The 18,503-nt window shown below is 45.6% G+C and overlaps 1 protein-coding gene across 8 annotated transcripts in view; it reads right to left on the minus strand.

Moving 5' to 3' along the window:
• The window catches only part of LOC311018405 (uncharacterized protein), a 64,535-nt gene that overhangs the window by 6,358 nt on the left and 39,674 nt on the right, over positions 1 to 18,503 (minus strand). For 5 of the 8 annotated variants that reach the window (XR_014597716.1, XR_014597717.1, XM_084017353.1 and 2 more), the window contains exons 12-33: positions 17,494 to 17,551; positions 16,440 to 16,543; positions 15,719 to 15,890; positions 15,466 to 15,637; positions 15,292 to 15,351; positions 14,278 to 14,334; positions 13,981 to 14,158; positions 13,563 to 13,659; positions 12,526 to 12,568; positions 12,289 to 12,400; positions 8,370 to 8,532; positions 6,857 to 6,924; positions 6,544 to 6,598; positions 6,286 to 6,454; positions 5,855 to 5,961; positions 5,088 to 5,234; positions 4,898 to 5,007; positions 4,659 to 4,820; positions 964 to 1,089; positions 713 to 830; positions 417 to 537; positions 69 to 199 (exon numbers count right to left, since the gene is read on the minus strand). Coding sequence is in view for 6 of the 8 variants with exons in the window: in XM_084017353.1 (XP_083873479.1) it covers positions 69 to 199; positions 417 to 537; positions 713 to 830; positions 964 to 1,089; positions 4,659 to 4,820; positions 4,898 to 5,007; positions 5,088 to 5,234; positions 5,855 to 5,961; positions 6,286 to 6,454; positions 6,544 to 6,598; positions 6,857 to 6,924; positions 8,370 to 8,532; positions 12,289 to 12,400; positions 12,526 to 12,568; positions 13,563 to 13,659; positions 13,981 to 14,158; positions 14,278 to 14,334; positions 15,292 to 15,351; positions 15,466 to 15,637; positions 15,719 to 15,890; positions 16,440 to 16,543; positions 17,494 to 17,551 (2,530 nt within the window). In the remaining 2 variants the exon portion in view is untranslated. The remainder of the gene's footprint in view (positions 1 to 68; positions 200 to 416; positions 538 to 712; positions 831 to 963; positions 1,090 to 4,658; positions 4,821 to 4,897; positions 5,008 to 5,087; positions 5,235 to 5,854; positions 5,962 to 6,285; positions 6,455 to 6,543; positions 6,599 to 6,856; positions 6,925 to 8,369; positions 8,533 to 12,288; positions 12,401 to 12,525; positions 12,569 to 13,562; positions 13,660 to 13,980; positions 14,159 to 14,277; positions 14,335 to 15,291; positions 15,352 to 15,465; positions 15,638 to 15,718; positions 15,891 to 16,439; positions 16,544 to 17,493; positions 17,552 to 18,503) is intronic. The other 3 variants (XM_084017354.1, XM_084017351.1, XM_084017355.1) reach the window with 3 other exon arrangements.

The raw sequence follows: 18,503 nt of genomic DNA on the forward strand, positions 1-18,503 counted from the left end.
AGGAATGGAGGGGATTAGAGACGGCGTTCCTTTAAAGGCGCAGGAAGGCGGCGGCGATGGCGGCGTACCTTTGAGGCGTCCTGCGGCGTTCTTCAGCTGCAGCGCTCCGTCGTGCAGCAGCTTCCTGCCTCGGATCAGATCTTCTTTAGCAAACATCTGACCGCTCTTCATCCTCATGATGGACTTGCTGTCGGTGCGACTGCAGATCACAGGAAACACGTTAACGATGCTAATCGGAACGATTGATTATCTGATGGGTTTCCTGTTTTCTGCAAAGATCAATAAAAACCTGATCTATCTTATCTTAGAAATTAAGTTCGACCTCAAATTGTGGATTTTCTTGTAGTTTGATCCAGGATCTGATCTAGGATCTGATCTAAGAGCTGATCTAGGATCTGATCTAGATGGTGGTTTACCTGTAGACCTCCCTCAGCCTCTGCTTCTTCTCCTGCTCGTTGACTTTGCTGTCCACCGCCGTGATCAGCTGCTTCACGCAGCGAAGAGCTTCACACACGCAACCGTGGTCTTCATCGGAGTCTGGAGCGGAGGAAGACTTTATTACACGCGTTATTACACAACGACACTCAGACTGTAATGTTTATTCTCATTATTTCAACTTCATTCTTCATGTTTTTACACAAATGAGCCTCGCTGTCCAACACACACAGCTCCTTGAATGATTAATAATAATCAATATCATTCAGCGTCTCACCTCTCGTGTGCTGCAGGATCCTCTGGATGAGAACGGGATACTTGGTGATCCTCTGAGTCACCAACAAGATGCATTCTGGGATACTGAGTCTCCGCACAATGCTGCTGCTCATTGTTCTCTGCACAAACCCAACAAGTCATTTCACGATCAAACCACACACATGTACAGTATATACAGTATATATATATATATATAAATACACTGTATATACATGTGTGTATATAAACTGCATGTATGTGAGACGTGCTCACCTTGATGAACGCCTGGAAGCGTTTGTCTTTGGCGAGCAGGTCCTTGTAGAGGTTGACGGCTTCGTTGTGGCGACTGCAGAACTTCCCGTAAACCTTCTTCATGCGATCGGCGCTGCAGCCCGAAAACTGGATACGTGACAAATACACGAATCATAGAACATGAACCATAGAACCAACACGAATCATAGAACAATACGAACCATAGAACCAACACGAATCATAGAACAACACGAACCATAGAACCAACACGAATAATAGAACAACACGAACCATAGAACCAACACGAATCATAGAACCAACACGAACCATAGAACCAACACGAACCATAGAACCAACACGAATCATAGAACAACACGAACCATAGAACCAACACGAATCATAGAACAACACGAACCATAGAACCAACACGAATCATAAAACAACACGAACCATAGAACCAACACGAATCATAGAACATGAATAATAGAACCAACACGAATCATAGAACAACACGAACCATAGAACCAACACGAATCATAGAACATGAATCATAGAACCAACACGAATCATAGAACAACACGAACCATAGAACCAACACGAACCATAGAACCAACACGAATCATAGAACCAACACCAATCATAGAACCAACACGAATCATAGAACAACACGAACCATAGAACCAACACGAATCATAGAACATGAATCATAGAACCAACACGAATCATAGAACAACACGAACCATAGAACCAACACGAATCATAGAACAACACGAACCATAGAACCAACACGAACCATAGAACCAACACGAATCATAGAACAACATGAACCATAGAACCAACACGAACCATAGAACCAACACGAATCATAGAACAACACGAACCATAGAACCAACACGAATCATAGAACAATACGAACCATAGAACATGAATCATAGAACCAACACGAACCATAGAACAACATGAACCATAGAACCAACACGAACCATAGAACCAACACGAATCATAGAACAACACGAACCATAGAACCAACACGAATCATAGAACAACACGAACCATAGAACCAACACGAACCATAGAACCAACACGAATCATAGAACATGAATCATAGAACCAACACGAATCATAGAACAACACGAACCATAGAACCAACACGAACCATAGAACCAACACGAATCATAGAACCAACACCAATCATAGAACCAACACGAATCATAGAACCAACACCAATCATAGAACCAACACCAATCATAGAACCAACACCAATCATAGAACCAACACGAACCATAGAACCAACACGAAACATAGAACCAACACGAATCATAGAACCAACACCAATCATAGAACCAACACGAACCATAGAACCAACACGAAACATAGAGCCAACACGAATCATAGAACCAACATCAATCATAGAACCAACACGAACCATAGAACCAACACGAATCATAGAACACGAACCATAGAACCAACACGAATCATAGAACCCACACGAATCATAGAACAACACGAACCATAGAACCAACACGAATCATAGAACCAACACCAATCATAGAACCAACACGAATCATAGAACCAACACCAATCATAGAACCAACACCAATCATAGAACCAACACCAATCATAGAACCAACACGAACCATAGAACCAACACGAACCATAGAACCAACACGAACCATAGAACCAACACCAATCATAGAACAACACGAACCATAGAACCAACATGAATCATAGAACCAACACGAATCATAGAACATGAATCATAGAACCAACACGAATCATAGAGCCAACGCGAATCATAGAACAACACGAACCATAGAACCAACACGAATCATAGAACAACACGAACCATAGAACCAACATGAATCATAGAACCAACACGAATCATAGAACATGAATCATAGAACCAACACGAATCATAGAGCCAACGCGAATCATAGAACAACACGAACCATAGAACCAACACGAATCATAGAACAACACGAACCATAGAACCAACACGAACCATAGAACCAACGCGAATCATAGAACAACACGAACCATAGAACCAACGCGAATCATAGAACAACACGAACCATAGAACCAACACGAATCATAGAACAACACGAACCATAGAACCAACACGAATCATAGAACAACACGAACCATAGAACCAACACGAATCATAGAACAACACGAACCATAGAACCAACACGAATCATAGAACCAACATGAACCATAGAACCAACACGAATCATAGAACAACACGAACCATAGAACCAACACGAACCATAGAACCAACACGAATCATAGAACCAACTTGAACTAAGAACCAACATGAACCATAGAACCAACACGAATCATAGAACCAACTTGAACTAAGAACCAACATGAACCATAGAACCAACATGAACTAAGAACCAACTTGAACTAAGAACCAGCATGAATCATAGAACCAACATGAACTAAGAACCAACATGAACTAAGAACCAACATGAACCATAGAACCAACATGAACTAAGAACCAACATGAATCATAGAACCAACATGAACTAAGAACCAACATGAACTAAGAACCAACTTGAACTAAGAACCAACATGAATCATAGAACCAACATGAACTAAGGACCAACATGAATCATAGAACCAACATGAACTAAGAACCAACATGAACTAAGAACCAACTTGAACTAAGAACCAACATGAATCATAGAACCAACATGAACTAAGGACCAACATGAATCATAGAACCAACATGAACTAAGAACCAACATGAACCATAGAACCAACATGAACCATAGAACCAACATGAACCATAGAACCAACACGAATCATAGAACCAACATGAACCATAGAACCAACATGAACCATAGAACCAACACGAATCATAGAACAACACGAACCATAGAACCAACACGAATCATAGAACAACACGAACCATAGAACCAACACGAATCATAGAACACGAACCATAGAACCAACACGAATCATAGAACCAACATGAACCATAGAACCAACACGAATCATAGAACAACACGAACCATAGAACCAACACGAACCATAGAACCAACACGAATCATAGAACAACACGAACCATAGAACCAACACGAATCATAGAACCAACTTGAACTAAGAACCAACATGAACCATAGAACCAACACGAATCATAGAACCAACTTGAACTAAGAACCAACATGAACCATAGAACCAACATGAACTAAGAACCAACTTGAACTAAGAACCAGCATGAATCATAGAACCAACATGAACTAAGAACCAACATGAACTAAGAACCAACATGAATCATAGAACCAACATGAACTAAGAACCAACATGAACTAAGAACCAACTTGAACTAAGAACCAACATGAATCATAGAACCAACATGAACTAAGGACCAACATGAATCATAGAACCAACATGAACTAAGAACCAACATGAACCATAGAACCAACATGAACCATAGAACCAACATGAACCATAGAACCAACATGAATCATAGAACCAACATGAACCATAGAACCAACATGAACTAAGAACCAACTTGAACTAAGAACCAACATGAATCATAGAACCAACATGAACTAAGAACCAACATGAACCATAGAACCAACAGACAGAAAACAGGGACGTTCCAGTGAAACCTCATGATGAGAACGTTGTTTTAATAAATGCAGGTCAGAGATCCTGGACTGTATTTATCATTGTGTTTGCAATAATCTCTCTCTCTCTCCCCTCACCTGGTTGAGCAGGACGTCCCCGATGCTGCAGATGAGGAAGCTGCTGTCGCTGCGTTGCCCCGATGACGGCGTCGTTGCCGTTGACGACGCTCTCTTCCTCTCCAGCAGCAGCGTGAGGAAGTGTGTGTGTGTGTCCAGCAGGTCGTCCAGCACGGGGAAGATCTGCAGACGGTGGGCGTTAGCGTGCTGTCATGATGTCACGCCGTGTGTATGTGTGTGTGTGTGTGTGTCTGTGGCACCTTGTCCAGAGTGTGTGTGTCCAGCTGCAGCTCCTTCTGCAGGCCTTTGTAGTAAACCTCCATCATGATCTTCAGCGTCCTGACGTGGTGGAACTCCGTCTGGTACAGCTCTGTGGACAGAAAACACACTCTGGTCTCCACAACGCAGGAAACGCCTCGCCATCCTGCCGTCCAATCACACGGGCCGTACCGTAGATGACGTCCTGCTTCTTCACCTCGTCCTTCTTCAGCGTCTTCAGGAACTTCTTGTCCACCGTGCCGCTCCACGAGTCCGCCTCCAGGTCTCTGACATCACACTCGAACTCGCCCATCAGCTGACTGTCCATCATCTCGGTGCCTTCACACGTAGGGACAGTTACACTCACCACCGGATACACGTCGTCATGGCAACGCCACACACTGGTGGCAGGGCCAGGGGGTACCCACGTACAAGTACGCCCAAGACTGTACTTCAGTAGAAGTTTCAGGTATCTGAAGTCCCGACATATGAAAACTAACATTTCTACTTTCTACTCATTTTGAGTAGTGAGTATATAAAGTACCTGTACTTCTACGTGAGTATATAAGTATCTGTACTTCTACGTGAGTATATAAGTATCTGTACTTCTATGTGAGTATGTAAAGTACCTGTACTTCTACGTGAGTATATAAGTACCTGTACTTCTACGTGAGTATATAAGTACCTGTACTTCTACGTGAGTATATAAAGTACCTGTACTTCTACGTGAGTATATAAGTATCTGTACTTCTACGTGAATATATAAAGTATCTGTACTTCTACGTGAGTATATAAGTACCTGTACTTCTACGTGAGTATATAAGTACCTGTACTTCTACGTGAGTATATAAAGTACCTGTACTTCTATGTGAGTATATAAAGTACCTGTACTTCTATGTGAGTATATAAAGTACCTGTACTTCTACGTGAGTATATAAAGTCGTTGCCATGGTTACTACCTTCGTCGGTCAGCGACTCCGTGGAGGCGTTGACTTTGCTCCCCTGGTGCAGCGAGTCGGTGGACTGGGACAAGAACTTCAGACCTTTGAGGGGAACCTCATCCAACCTACACACACACACACACACACACACACACACCTTCACTTCAGACCCGGGTGTGTGTGTGTGTGTGTGTGTGTGTGTGTGTGTGCGCGTGTGTGTGTGCGTGTGTGCGTGTGTGTGTGTGTGTCTGTGTGTCTGTGTGTGTGTGTGTGTGTGTGTGCGCGTGTGTGTGTGCGCGTGTGTCTGTGTGTGTGTCTGTGTGTGTGTGTGTGTGTGTGACTGTGTGTGTGTGTGTGTGTGTGTGTGTGTGTGTGTGTGTGTGTGTGTGTGTGTGTGTGTGTGTCTGTCTGTGTGTCTGTGTGTGTGTGTGTGTGTGTGTGTGTCTCACCCTGCTATGTTGCTGGTGGAGATGCTCTTGGCCAGGTTGCTGTGCGGGTTGAAGATGCTGGGGTGTCTCCGTGGAAACGGAAGCTGGTCGTCCGGCGAGGTTGCCGTGGACCAGCGTTCCCGTGACGACAAGGAGGATGTGGACGATACGGACGATGCTGAAGACGTAGCTGGATGGAGAACATCAACCAAAGTGTGTCAGCACACTCACAGCTGAGTAATCAATCAATCTGATCACATCCTGATAAACAGTTCTTACATTTACTCCTCAAGTTAACGGCTGACCCGGGAACAGCTTCCGTCGCCAGCGACTGCTGCAAACACACACACACACACACACACACACACACACACACACACACACACACACACACACACACACACACACACACACACACACACACACACACACACACACACACACACACACACACACACACAGGACGTTGTCAGGAAAACAAACACTGAGAAATAAAACGGTCGTTTTTGCTTTTGTACGTTAATCTGCTCCGTCAAAGTAAACGTGGTGAGTTCAAAGACGCTTTTGGAAATAAAGTAAAAGTGAGTCGTACCTTGGTTCTGTTCTTTGCACAGACGGACAGATTCTCTCTGCAGCACTTGTGAACGTGAGCGCCGCAGTCTGCAAACAACACACACCGTTAGAAACGAGGACCACGCGTTACAAGCTTTCCCCGGTTACCACGGTTACGCCGCTCAGCGCTCATGTTTTTGGTTGATATTCAGTGACTTTCCCTCATTGAATGAACAAAAACATGATGATGTGTTTTTAATGTCCTGAACACACTTTGATGCATTTACAAAAAAATTTGTTAATTCACAAAAACGTTAGTCCTCATGGTCCAGATCCGCTCTGAGACGACGTAACGCTGCTCATGTTGGAGATGTATAAAGGGGTGGGGGGATATGTTTTATTAAATTGGTTAATTAAGTTGTCCATTAAGAAACATGAAGGACCTGAAGCATAAAACTGGGTATCAATTATGATTCTAAGCATTTTCTGAAGGTTTTTAAACAGATGTGAGAACATTTGAGGGTACCACCTAAGGGAGACCGCCACTGCACGTTAGCAGGAGGCTAAACTGTTAGCATCATGTTCTCTCCGTGTCTCCATGGAAACATCACCCAATAAGCAGCTGTAAGAGGAGCGTAAAGAAAACGCCTTCTCAAGTCACTCAGACTCTAAAAAACCTGCTGTAACATCATATTCCCCGTCTGTGAGGAGCAGCCCTCGTCACCATGGCAACGACACACACACACACACACACACACACACACACACACACACACACACACACACACACACACACACACACACACACACACACACACACACACACACACACACACACACACACACACACACACACACACACAGGCGAACTGGGGTGATGCAACAGAGTGTAAGACCGATGGAGGAGTCAGCGCCTCCTCCTCCTCCTCCTCTCCGGTCATGGAAACACTCTGCAGGAAAACACTGAGTCGGCAGAAAACCACGTGAGAGCCGCCGCCTTCATTTGTCTGCAACTTCCTGTTAGCTCACCTCGTCTCGTCTACGCTCTCACAGCCAATCACCTTCCACCACCACGATCTACTTCAGCTCAGATTAGACATGGGACGGTCATCCAGACCATAATAATCACCATGTCATCCCATAATTATCAGAAGACGCTGCAGGAAGAGTAGAGGTTTTCTAAAGGGACCCTGGTGCTTGGAGATGTTACAGCTCTCGTCCACCGGGGGCGCCAAACGCAACACAAAATAACAGTTTCTCACAGTAGCTTTAAAGGATGAGAAGAAGGAGAAGAAGAAAACAGCTGAAGGGAAATGAAACAGACATGTGACAGTTAAACTATTAAAGGAAAAGAATACAAGAGGAAGGAGTGAGGAGGAAAAGAGGAAGAAGGGAGGAGGAAAATAAAAAGAGGAAGAAGAGGAAGAGAAGGTGGAGGAGGAGGAAAATAAAAAGAGGAAGAAGAGGAAGAGAAGGTGGAGGAGGAGGAAAATAAAAAGAGGAAGGATGTTTGAGGAAAGTGAAGATGAGAAGGAGCTGATAAAGAGTCTTACTGCTGCAGAGGAAGGCTTCCTTGTTGTGCAGGACTTTGTTGCAGTGTTGACAGGAAGTGGAAGGAGACGGACTGACGGGGATGAAGAGGTGACCGTTGGCATTCTTCTTCTCTCTCTCTTTACTCTCTCGCTCCCGTTCTCCTTTCCTCTCCTTCTCCTTCTCCTGGAATCAATAACAGATCATCAATAGATGGAAATACGCTGTGGGAGAAGACGTCCACCGTCTGGAAGCCACGAGCCGTCGCCATCTTGGTATTTTTGCAACCAGTGAAAGGAAGTGACCATATTTGGACTGTGGAGGAGCGACAGGTGGATCTGATGAACACAAGCGGGACAGAGTGGCACCCTTACTGGATCTGGATCCATGTGGATTCTGGTGTGAAGCTGCTAACAAGACCTTGAATTATAGAAGCTAACAAAGTTAGCTTAACTTTACAACTTTACAGCTAAGTGTTAAAGTCATCTTAGTAGCTAACTAGCATTGGTAGCGTGGTAGAGACCTGTCAATCAGCAGGTAAGCCCCGCCCCCTAAAGCATCCCCTGCTTTCTGGTCTGGTGGACTCTAAATGGACCATAATGTACTAAATGAACATCATGCTGGATTGAAGAAGACTTGAAACTAGAGATTGAGACCATAAACTCATGTTTACAATGTTTACTGAGATAATACATCAAGAGAGAAGTAGGACCATTTTCTCATAGACTTCTATACAACCAGAGAGGAGTCGCCCCCTGGTGGCCAGCAGAGAGAAGTAGGACCATTTTCTCATAGACTTCTATACAACCAGAGAGGAGTCGCCCCCTGGTGGCCAGCAGAGAGAGGTAGGACCATTTTCTCATAGACTTCTATACAACCAGAGAGGCGTCGCCCTCTGGTGGCCAGCAGAGAGAAGTAGGACCATTTTCTCATAGACTTCTATACAACCAGAGAGGAGTCGCCCCCTGGTGGCCAGCAGAGAGGATGCAGTTTAAGGGCACTTCAGCACTGGCTTCACTTCTCAGAACCGGCGGTTGCCTCTATAATCACTGTATTCAGCTGCAGCCTCCTTCCAAACCCAGAGTCTTACCCGACCACGAACCATAACCATGACTCAGCTTACTGACCCTACACACACACACACACACACACACACACACACACACACACACACACACACACACACACACACACACACACACACACACACACACACACACACACACACACACACACACACACACACACACACACACACACACACACACACACACACACACGTCATCATCATCTTCTTACCTCATATGATCCTGTTTCTCCTCTCCACCTCACCGAGCGACTGAACCTCTTACTGATCATGGCTGAACTTTCCTCCTGTCTGTCCTCCTGCCTGTCTGTCTGTCTGTCTGTCTGTCCTCCTCTAACCCTCACCGTGAATTCTGTCTGTCTGTCTGCATTCCTGTCTCTCCTGACTGAGCGTCCTGCCGACGTCGTCTCTGATCTTTAAGTCATTCTGAATGAGCTGCTGCTGTTCGTCTGCTTTCAAATCAGGAAGTGAGCTAGCATCCAACATCTGCAGACACACACACACACACACACACACACACACACACACACACACACACACACACACACACACACACACACACACACACACACACACACACACACACACACACACACACACACACACACACACACACACAGTTCCTCTTTCACCGTCTGTCTTTGGTAAAAGCCGTCATCATCTCCACGAAGCCTCCATGTTGGCGTTTGATGACAAAATAAACATGTTTCGTTTTGCATCATCGGCTGCAGCTCAGAAACATTTCCATTCAGCTTATTTTTTATTCTTTAAATTTGCTTTTTTTAATGTGGTTTCTGAAGTTTTTTGCTTCTCAAGCACTTATTTGAATATTTCAGTTTCACTTCAGTTTTTATGTTGTTTGGTCTAATATTAGTTTGCTGTGTAATGGTGGTGTGATGATGACAGACCTGGGATCAGTCGTATTTGGGACGCACAAATGAATGAAACTAAACTGAATCCAGATTAACAAACTAACAAACAGATTAACTAATCCCAAATGATCGTATGACAACATGTACTGTACATTTGGCATTCAAAATATTAATATCTAATAAATCATAATAATAAAATAACTCAATAAATCAAAAGGATGCACCCGTTTGTTTGACAAGACAGCGCCCCCAGTGGTCATTTTTAACAACGGCGATTTGGAACCATTGTAGCTTTAAGATAATAATTAGGCAAGCAGGGGAACAGGGGTAATATTCTAAGAAAAACTCAAATTATGGGGAAAAAAGAGTTTACATTTCTGAAAACAATCTGGGATATTCTTTGAGATTAAAGTCACAAAAACACCACAAATGTACGAGAAAGATTCTAAATTAGCAAGAAAAATGGTTCTCAGAGATTAAAATCACAAATTTAGGAGGAAAAAAATGGCTGACTCAGCAAAGGTTTGATCAACATCATCAAACCGCAGATGCCATCGGTAGACAGGAAACGCCACACACATACATTAGTCAAAAGTTCATCAACTCATCCAGATCAGAATGTTGTTTTCTTCTAAACGCCTGTATGCCGATGACACCGTGGTGATTCTGCCCTAAAATCATGAAAAGAGTTTTTTCTCATCGCTAAATCTAATTTACTAATCCATCAATGCAGTGTGTGATTTCAGTCGATTGAGACTGCTGTTTTTTTTTATTTATTTGTTTTTTGCCTTTTCTTTTCTGCCCATTATGAGATTCAAACGTTCGCACTGAGAAACCACGGCGACACCACAGGATGCCGAGCTACGAGCACAACACCGCCCGATGCCACGGACCGACCGAGGTGATGTCATCGGAGGGGAAAGAAGGAAACCACAGAGCTGTTTCGACTTCCTATTATGATCTGCTGATGATGTTGCCGTGCCGACGGCACCGACGATGACACCATGTTACATGTTACACTCGGACTGATCATTGCGATGTTTAGTCAGTCGTCTGCAGGATATTCAGTCAGGTTTGTTCCTGAACGCACCGCCACCGCCTCGTCTTCAGACCCGCTCTCTAATTAAGTGACTTTTTAAGTTAAGTGCATCAATCTGTCAAATTTAAGAGGCTCGATAAACAATTCTGTGCTGTCGTAAACATTTCAAACAACCACCACGTAGGTTGTTTAGATATGAACGGTGATGACACGGCAACGAAAACGTCACAAAGTAAATGGACACATCGCTGCAGACCCCTGATGGACCAATCAGTACAGTCCTGAGCCAAGTCCAGGATCAGCTAGAGGCCTAACATGGAGGGACTGTAACCCGGGAAGGGACAAGATCCTCCCCAACTGAGTCCTCCAGGTGGACCCAACGGGTATATATATATACATATGGATATATATATATACATACATAGGTTATTATCAACCTGGACTGGAGGTACTAAACCATAAAAACAGGATTTCGTTGTGTTTCCAGTGTCGAAAAAGCTGCAATATGAAGTGTTTTGTATTTTCTGCGATGATGAAACCGTGTATCGGTCAGCATCTCCGGCACGGCCGAACCGCCGCCTCACACCGACATCCGCCCAAAACGTCACACGGAAACTATCCTGGAAAATTCATGCAACGGACCTCAACTTCCACCTGGAGTTACATCTTTGCAAATGATGTCATAAAAAATATTGCTGTCATTCTGCATAATAACGTGATGTTGATGTTTCCGAAAAATGGGCCTTCATTAAAATGGGCCTTCATTAAAATGGGCCTTCATTAAAATGGGCCTTCATTAAAATGGGCCTTCATTAAAATGGGCCTTCATTAAACTGAACAGCGTACGACAAACACTGCTGTAAACAGAAAACCCTGTGTGCGATGCCCCATAGGGAGGAACCAGAGCCTCCTGGGAGGATCTTTAAGGCGGCGGGTCTTCTCACCTTGCCTTTCTTGGTCATCTTGCTGCGGAGGTAGCTGAACGTACGACTGATTTTCGGTCCTCCTTTCCCCTCGGTGTCGCTCCGCAGAGGGCCGGGCTCCTCCTCTGAAATACTGACCAACACACACACACCAGTTACAAGCTTTGAAACACAACCGAGAGGAGGGAAGTACTCTGCTAATGTATAACGGAGTACTTTTTGCTTGTATAACATGTTTTAATGAAGTAACTGCGTTACCTGTATTCTAGCGTCCCGGAGTTGGTGGAGTATGAGCTCATGCCTACGGCAAGCAAAGAGGACAAACATCATTACACCGTTATACTGTTAATCTAATGAACGTATAGAGCCAACGTCTTGATGTGGAAGTAAAGATGTTAACACAGAGTTGAACGACGGAAACAAGGAGGATAAAACCAGAACGACAGAACAGGAAAGCAGCTTTCAATGGAGGGGATCAAAAGTTTGATGTTTTTGGTCCCAGACGGTTAACAAACAGAAGGCAGAGAAATATAGAGATTTCATAAACTGTACGTTTCATATTGTTTAGATTTTCCTGCATTTCCTGAATAAACTTGATGGAGACGGTGAGGTACAGCAGAAAGCTCGTGAGAGGACCTTGAGCGACTCAGGATATTATCTCGATAATTAAATTATTAATATCATTTTCCTCATATTTAACCAGGAAAATTATTTTATTGCATCACAAACAGAAAAAGGTTAGATAAACATACTTTTTAAAAATGACAAACATTGTATGAGTTAAGATTATTCTGTCTAAGCTGAAAAGGAACATTTAGTTTGACTCTGTGTTTTCTTCGGAGGCTGAAATAATCCTGGAGGTTAAAACGGCGTACGGGACGACGTTGGTCGCTGGGTTTTCTTCGTTAAAGCATTCAGACATGAAATGTGATCCAGGAGGTCAGAAACAGACACAGATTAAACTTCTAGTGAAGTCCTGAGGAACCAGGAAGTGTTTTATTGTTTAGTTTGTTACGGGACGCCACAGGGAGGAGGGACCACGGCTACATGTAGCATACTTACTCCCTCCTTCCTCCTCATCATCACTGAAGGAAGAGCCAATAGAAAAGAAGCGTCTATTTTTGGGGAGGAGCGGGGAGATACTGAGCGAGAAGCTGATTCGCCGCTTTGATGGAGGAAATCCGCTCGCTGAACGGCGTCGGTGGGATGAACGGGAAGATAAAAGCAGAATCTCATTGGACAAACGTTGAGACGTCAGCGGGGACGGAACAACAGAGAGACGGACAGAAACTCACCATCGATGTCACGCTGACTGATGGTAACCATGGAGATGGATTTGGTGAGGGTTTGATGATGGAACATGGTGGGACAGCTGTTTGTCACTGACAGTACCTGATGTGATGTTTAAAACACACACGAAGGGGAAATACAATGATTTTATATATATTAAAAATGTAAAAAATATGAAAACACACACTAGGGGAATATAAAATTATATATATATATATATATATATGTATATATATATATATATATATATATATATATATATATATATAAATATACACAGTATTTGTATTTGACAGAGTTTGGTCCTTGATCTGTCAAATGTCTGTGTATGAACCCTCTCTACTTTTATTCTGAAAAGCCAACATGACCAGGAAGCCGGATCCTGAACTTCAGCGATCCATCAGAAAGCCATGGATCACCCACCTGGCTCTCCACGCCGCCCCCATCCCCCTCCTGCTCCTCCTCGGTGAGGGAGACCAGCGAGCCCCTCTCCTGGCCCTCCAGACGTAAGCTCCTCCCGGTCCCGGTCATCTCCTCCGGATCCCCGAGACCGGGAGCCTGGACCGCCCCCCTCTCCACCTCCAGACCCTCCAGGCTGTAGCTGGGGAGACAAGGCAGGGTACTGTTACTCATCAGGTCATGTGATACAGTCATGTGATACATCTGGTCGTGCAGCCGGAACCGGAGCTCCGAGGAAAACCTTCATCATCACTGATTTACCTTCTGTTGTCTATTTGCTCGTCAGGACGACGCAGGTTGGACGGACACCAACTCATGCTGGAGATGATGGAGGATGAGGAGATGATGGAGGATGAGGAGATGACGGAGGATGAGGAGATGATGGAGGATGAGGAGATGATGGAGGATGATGGAGGATGAGGAGATGATGGAGGATGATGGAGGATGAGGAGATGATGGAGGATGAGGAGATGATGGAGGATGATGGAGGATGAGGAGATGATGGAGGATGAGGAGATGATGGAGGATGAGGAGATGATGGAGGATGATGGAGGATGAGGAGATGACGGAGGATGATGAGATGACAGAGGATGAGGAGATGACATAGGATGATGGAGGATGAGGAGATGATGGAGGATGATGGAGGATGAGGAGATGACGGAGGATGAGGAGGAACAGAGGAGAGATGAAAAAGGTGGTTAGATATTTGATGATGTGATGTTTTAAACCTAGAATGAGATGAATGGTGTTGGTGAGACGTTAATGTGTTGATACCAGGCAGCAACCTCCAGTTCTGAAAAGTAAAGTTCCTTAAACTGTCATCCTCCCTGCTGGCCACCAGGGGGCGACTCCTCTCTGGTTGTATAGAAGTCTATGAGAAAATGTTCCTACTTCTCTCTGCTGGCCACCAGGGGGCGACTCCTCTCTGGTTGTATAGAAGTCTATGAGAAAATGGTCCTACTTCTCTCTGCTGGCCACCAGGGGGCGACTCCTCTCTGGTTGTATAGAAGTCTATGAGAAAATGGTCCTACTTCTCTCTGCTGGCCACCAGGGGGCGACTCCTCTCTGGTTGTATAGAAGTCTATGAGAAAATGGTCCCACTTCTCTCTGCTGGCCACCAGGGGGCGACTCCTCTCTGGTTGTATAGAAGTCTATGAGAAAATGGTCCTACTAATCCAGACCCAGACACTGACTCGCTGGGACACGTCACACAGCGGTTAGACAGGAAGAAGAATGTGATGATGAAGAGGAGTGTGATGATGGATGGAGGCGTACCTTCTCCGGTGGAGGGGGGGCTTCACTCGCTTCACGTCTCCTGACAGACTCTTCATCAGGCTGAAAGGAGAGACAGACAGACAGTTAGTGACAGACAGACAGACAGTTAGAGACAGACGGACTGCCTGCCTGTCTGTCTCTCTAGACCCTCTGGTCCTGTCCCGTCTGACTCACCAGCGCTGAGCGGCGTCGGCGTTGCTCCTGCCCGGCTCCCAGCTGTGGCGGCGGAACGGAGACAAGGACCGGATGGAGGCTCTCAAGATGGCGGAGGAGACGGGGTTCTCTGAAAGCTGGTCTTTCTTCTCCTCCTCTTCTCCTCCACCTCCTTCTGTCTCTCCTCCTCCTCCTGGGAGAAAGGAGAAAGAACTTACTTTTTGGGCTTCGGGCAGTTTAACCCTCCGAGCTGTCATCCTATAGAAAAAGTTACCTCGGTCCTCTGTCTCGGACTTCCAGGACAGTCTGGAGCTCCGGGGGGTCCCGGCCTCGGGGGTCCTCTCGCTGGGACTGAAGACTCCCTGTGGCACTGCTTCATCCGTGGAGGACCAGGAGACCCGGACCCCTCTTTCTCGGGATCCGACACACGGGGGAGGGTCTCTGGGCTGGAGGGGAGACAGGAAGACATGTGAGCTACTATCTAGACCTCTGGGGGACCACAGACAGTATCTGGTTCTCCACATAGTCTGGTCTGGTCTCTGGACTAATGTGAGCTACTATCTAGACCTCTGGGGGACCACAGACAGTATCTGGTTCTCCACATAGTCTGGTCTGGTCTCTGGACTCATGTGAGCTACTATCTAGACCTCTGAGGGACCACAGACAGTCTCTGGTTCTCCACATAGTCTGGTCTCTGGACTCATGTGGACTACTACCCTCCAGTCCCTCCTCCTGGCCCGTCGTCGTTTGTGTATAAGTTGAGTCAGATTTGAAAGGCGCCTGTCAGGCAGAGTTCAGGGCTGCAGGATTACGAGAGTGGAACCGGAGTGAGTCACTGATCCTCTCTGGATCACAGCGGTCCTCGAAGCGTCACTGGAAATATTATTACTATTAATACTTCGTCTGGCGTTGGTCGGAGGGAAAGAGTTCCTGTTCCCGGGTCGTTTTAGAGGAAAGGTAGAAATCAGAGATCTGAATGCAAACACACGTCTCACCCTTTTAAAGACGCCGTCGTCCGTTTCCCCGGCGACCTCCACGCCACCTTTGTCCCCGTGCAGCAAACACACCGACACGCAGTCCGCTTCGCCCGGGTGGACGTCTGGGAGAGAGACAGGAGAGAGAACGAGGTGACAAAAAACACCTGGCGGGGCTCAGAGACGGAGGTGAGACGGGTCAGAGATGGTGAGACAGTCAGAGATGGTGAGACGGGTCAGAGATGGAGGTGAGACAGTCAGAGATGGAGGTGAGACAGTCAGAGATGGAGGTGAGACAGCTGAGACAGTCAGAGATGGTGAGACAGTCAGATGGAGGTGAGACAGTCAGAGATGGAGGTGAGACAGTCAGAGATGGTGAGACAGTCAGAGTGAGAAGCAGCTCGTTGCATCGCTGGTTGCAATCCAGCGAGACAGGAAGTTGACCTCATATCACGCAAACCACAGATGTGAGACAGCCAGCAGCCTGGGTGTGAGACAGCCAGCAGGCTGCTGTCACAGTGGTTGCCGCCGACAACAAACCAGAGATTGGAACAGTTCTATGAAGCGCGTATCTACGTGTAGATCTGTTTACATGGAGAAGATCGTCTTTATCTCGGCTTCAGCCCACATTAAACTTTCATGGTGAACGTGGTGAATCATCATGGTGAATACGCTGCCTTGCTCACTATCGAGGCAGGGAAGTGAGATACAGAGCCTAAAAATAAAAAAGCTATTTATCCTTTATAGACCTTATAATCATCATATTTAAGATCATTTTATTGCTTGCATACAAACAAGTTGTGTCTTATCTAAACAAAATGTAACTAAATGTAAAATGATTCAATATGCTTTATTATTTTGAAGCATATTTTGATGATTATCTGGATAATATAGTGATTATTTTGGGAATATAATCATAACATGAAACGATCGTCCCGTGTCCCAAAGCCACCAGACTCCATTCACAAAAAGGGTCATTTTAGCTCCCAGGACATGGGAGTCCATATAATAACAATATTAACAATATTAATAATAATAATATTAATAATAATGTACCGGCCCTTTAAGAGATTACCTGTACATGTCGTCAGTGTGTTGGGTTCTGGGCAGAACCGATCCGTCTCCCTCTGGATCTAAGAGAACACAAAGAAGAACATTTCATTGTTTGGACCGGAGCTCATAAACATGTAGATATTCACATGTGACTGTTGACCCCCCCCCCCCCCCCCCCCCCCGCCCACACCAGTGCTGTGTGTGTGTGTTTCTGTGTGTGTGTGTGTGTGTGTGTGTGTGTCTGTGTGTGTCTGTGTGTGTCTGTGTGTGTGTTTCTGTGTGTGTGTGTGTGTGTGTGTGTGTGTGTGTGTGTGTGTCTCTGTGTGTGTGTGTGTCTCTGTGTGTGTGTGTGTGTGTGTGTGTGTGTGTATCGACATGTATCCGAGGAACCGCCATGCTCTCACGGGTCACAAGCAGGCGATTGTTCCGCCCCTGCAGACCGGACACAGGCGGTCCAGTGTGATGTCACAGACGTGGGAGGCGGTCTCCACCGGACCGCCCAGTTTCTGGATCGCACGCCGACGCCAAACACGCAAACCCACCGGGACGATACTCTGATCTGGATCCAAATCACTGATACGACGGTGAGGTTAGGTCATTCAGAAATACTGTCGATGGAGCAGCTACAATGTTAGCGTAGCCTAGCATCCATCAACCAGACTCCATTCAGAAAACCAGCGTTTTAACCAGAGACTGTCTGTGGTCCCCCAGAGGTCTAGATAGTAGTCCACATGAGTCCAGAGACCAGACCAGACTATGTGGAGGAACCAGAGACTGTCTGTTGTCCCCCAGAGGTCTAGATAGTAGCCCACATTAGTCCAGAGACCAGACCAGACTATGTGAGGAACCAGAGACTGTCTGTGGTCCCCCAGAGGTCTAGATAGTAGCCCACATTAGTCCAGAGACCAGACCAGACTATGTGGAGGAACCAGAGACTGTCTGTTGTCCCCAGAGGTCTAGATAGTAGCCCACATTAGTCCAGAGACCAGACCAGACTATGTGGAGGAACCAGAGACTGTCTGTGGTCCAAAC

Source organism: Eutrigla gurnardus (assembly GCF_963514095.1).
Source record: "Eutrigla gurnardus genome assembly, chromosome: 9".
NCBI classification, from domain to species: Eukaryota; Metazoa; Chordata; class Actinopteri; order Perciformes; family Triglidae; genus Eutrigla; species Eutrigla gurnardus.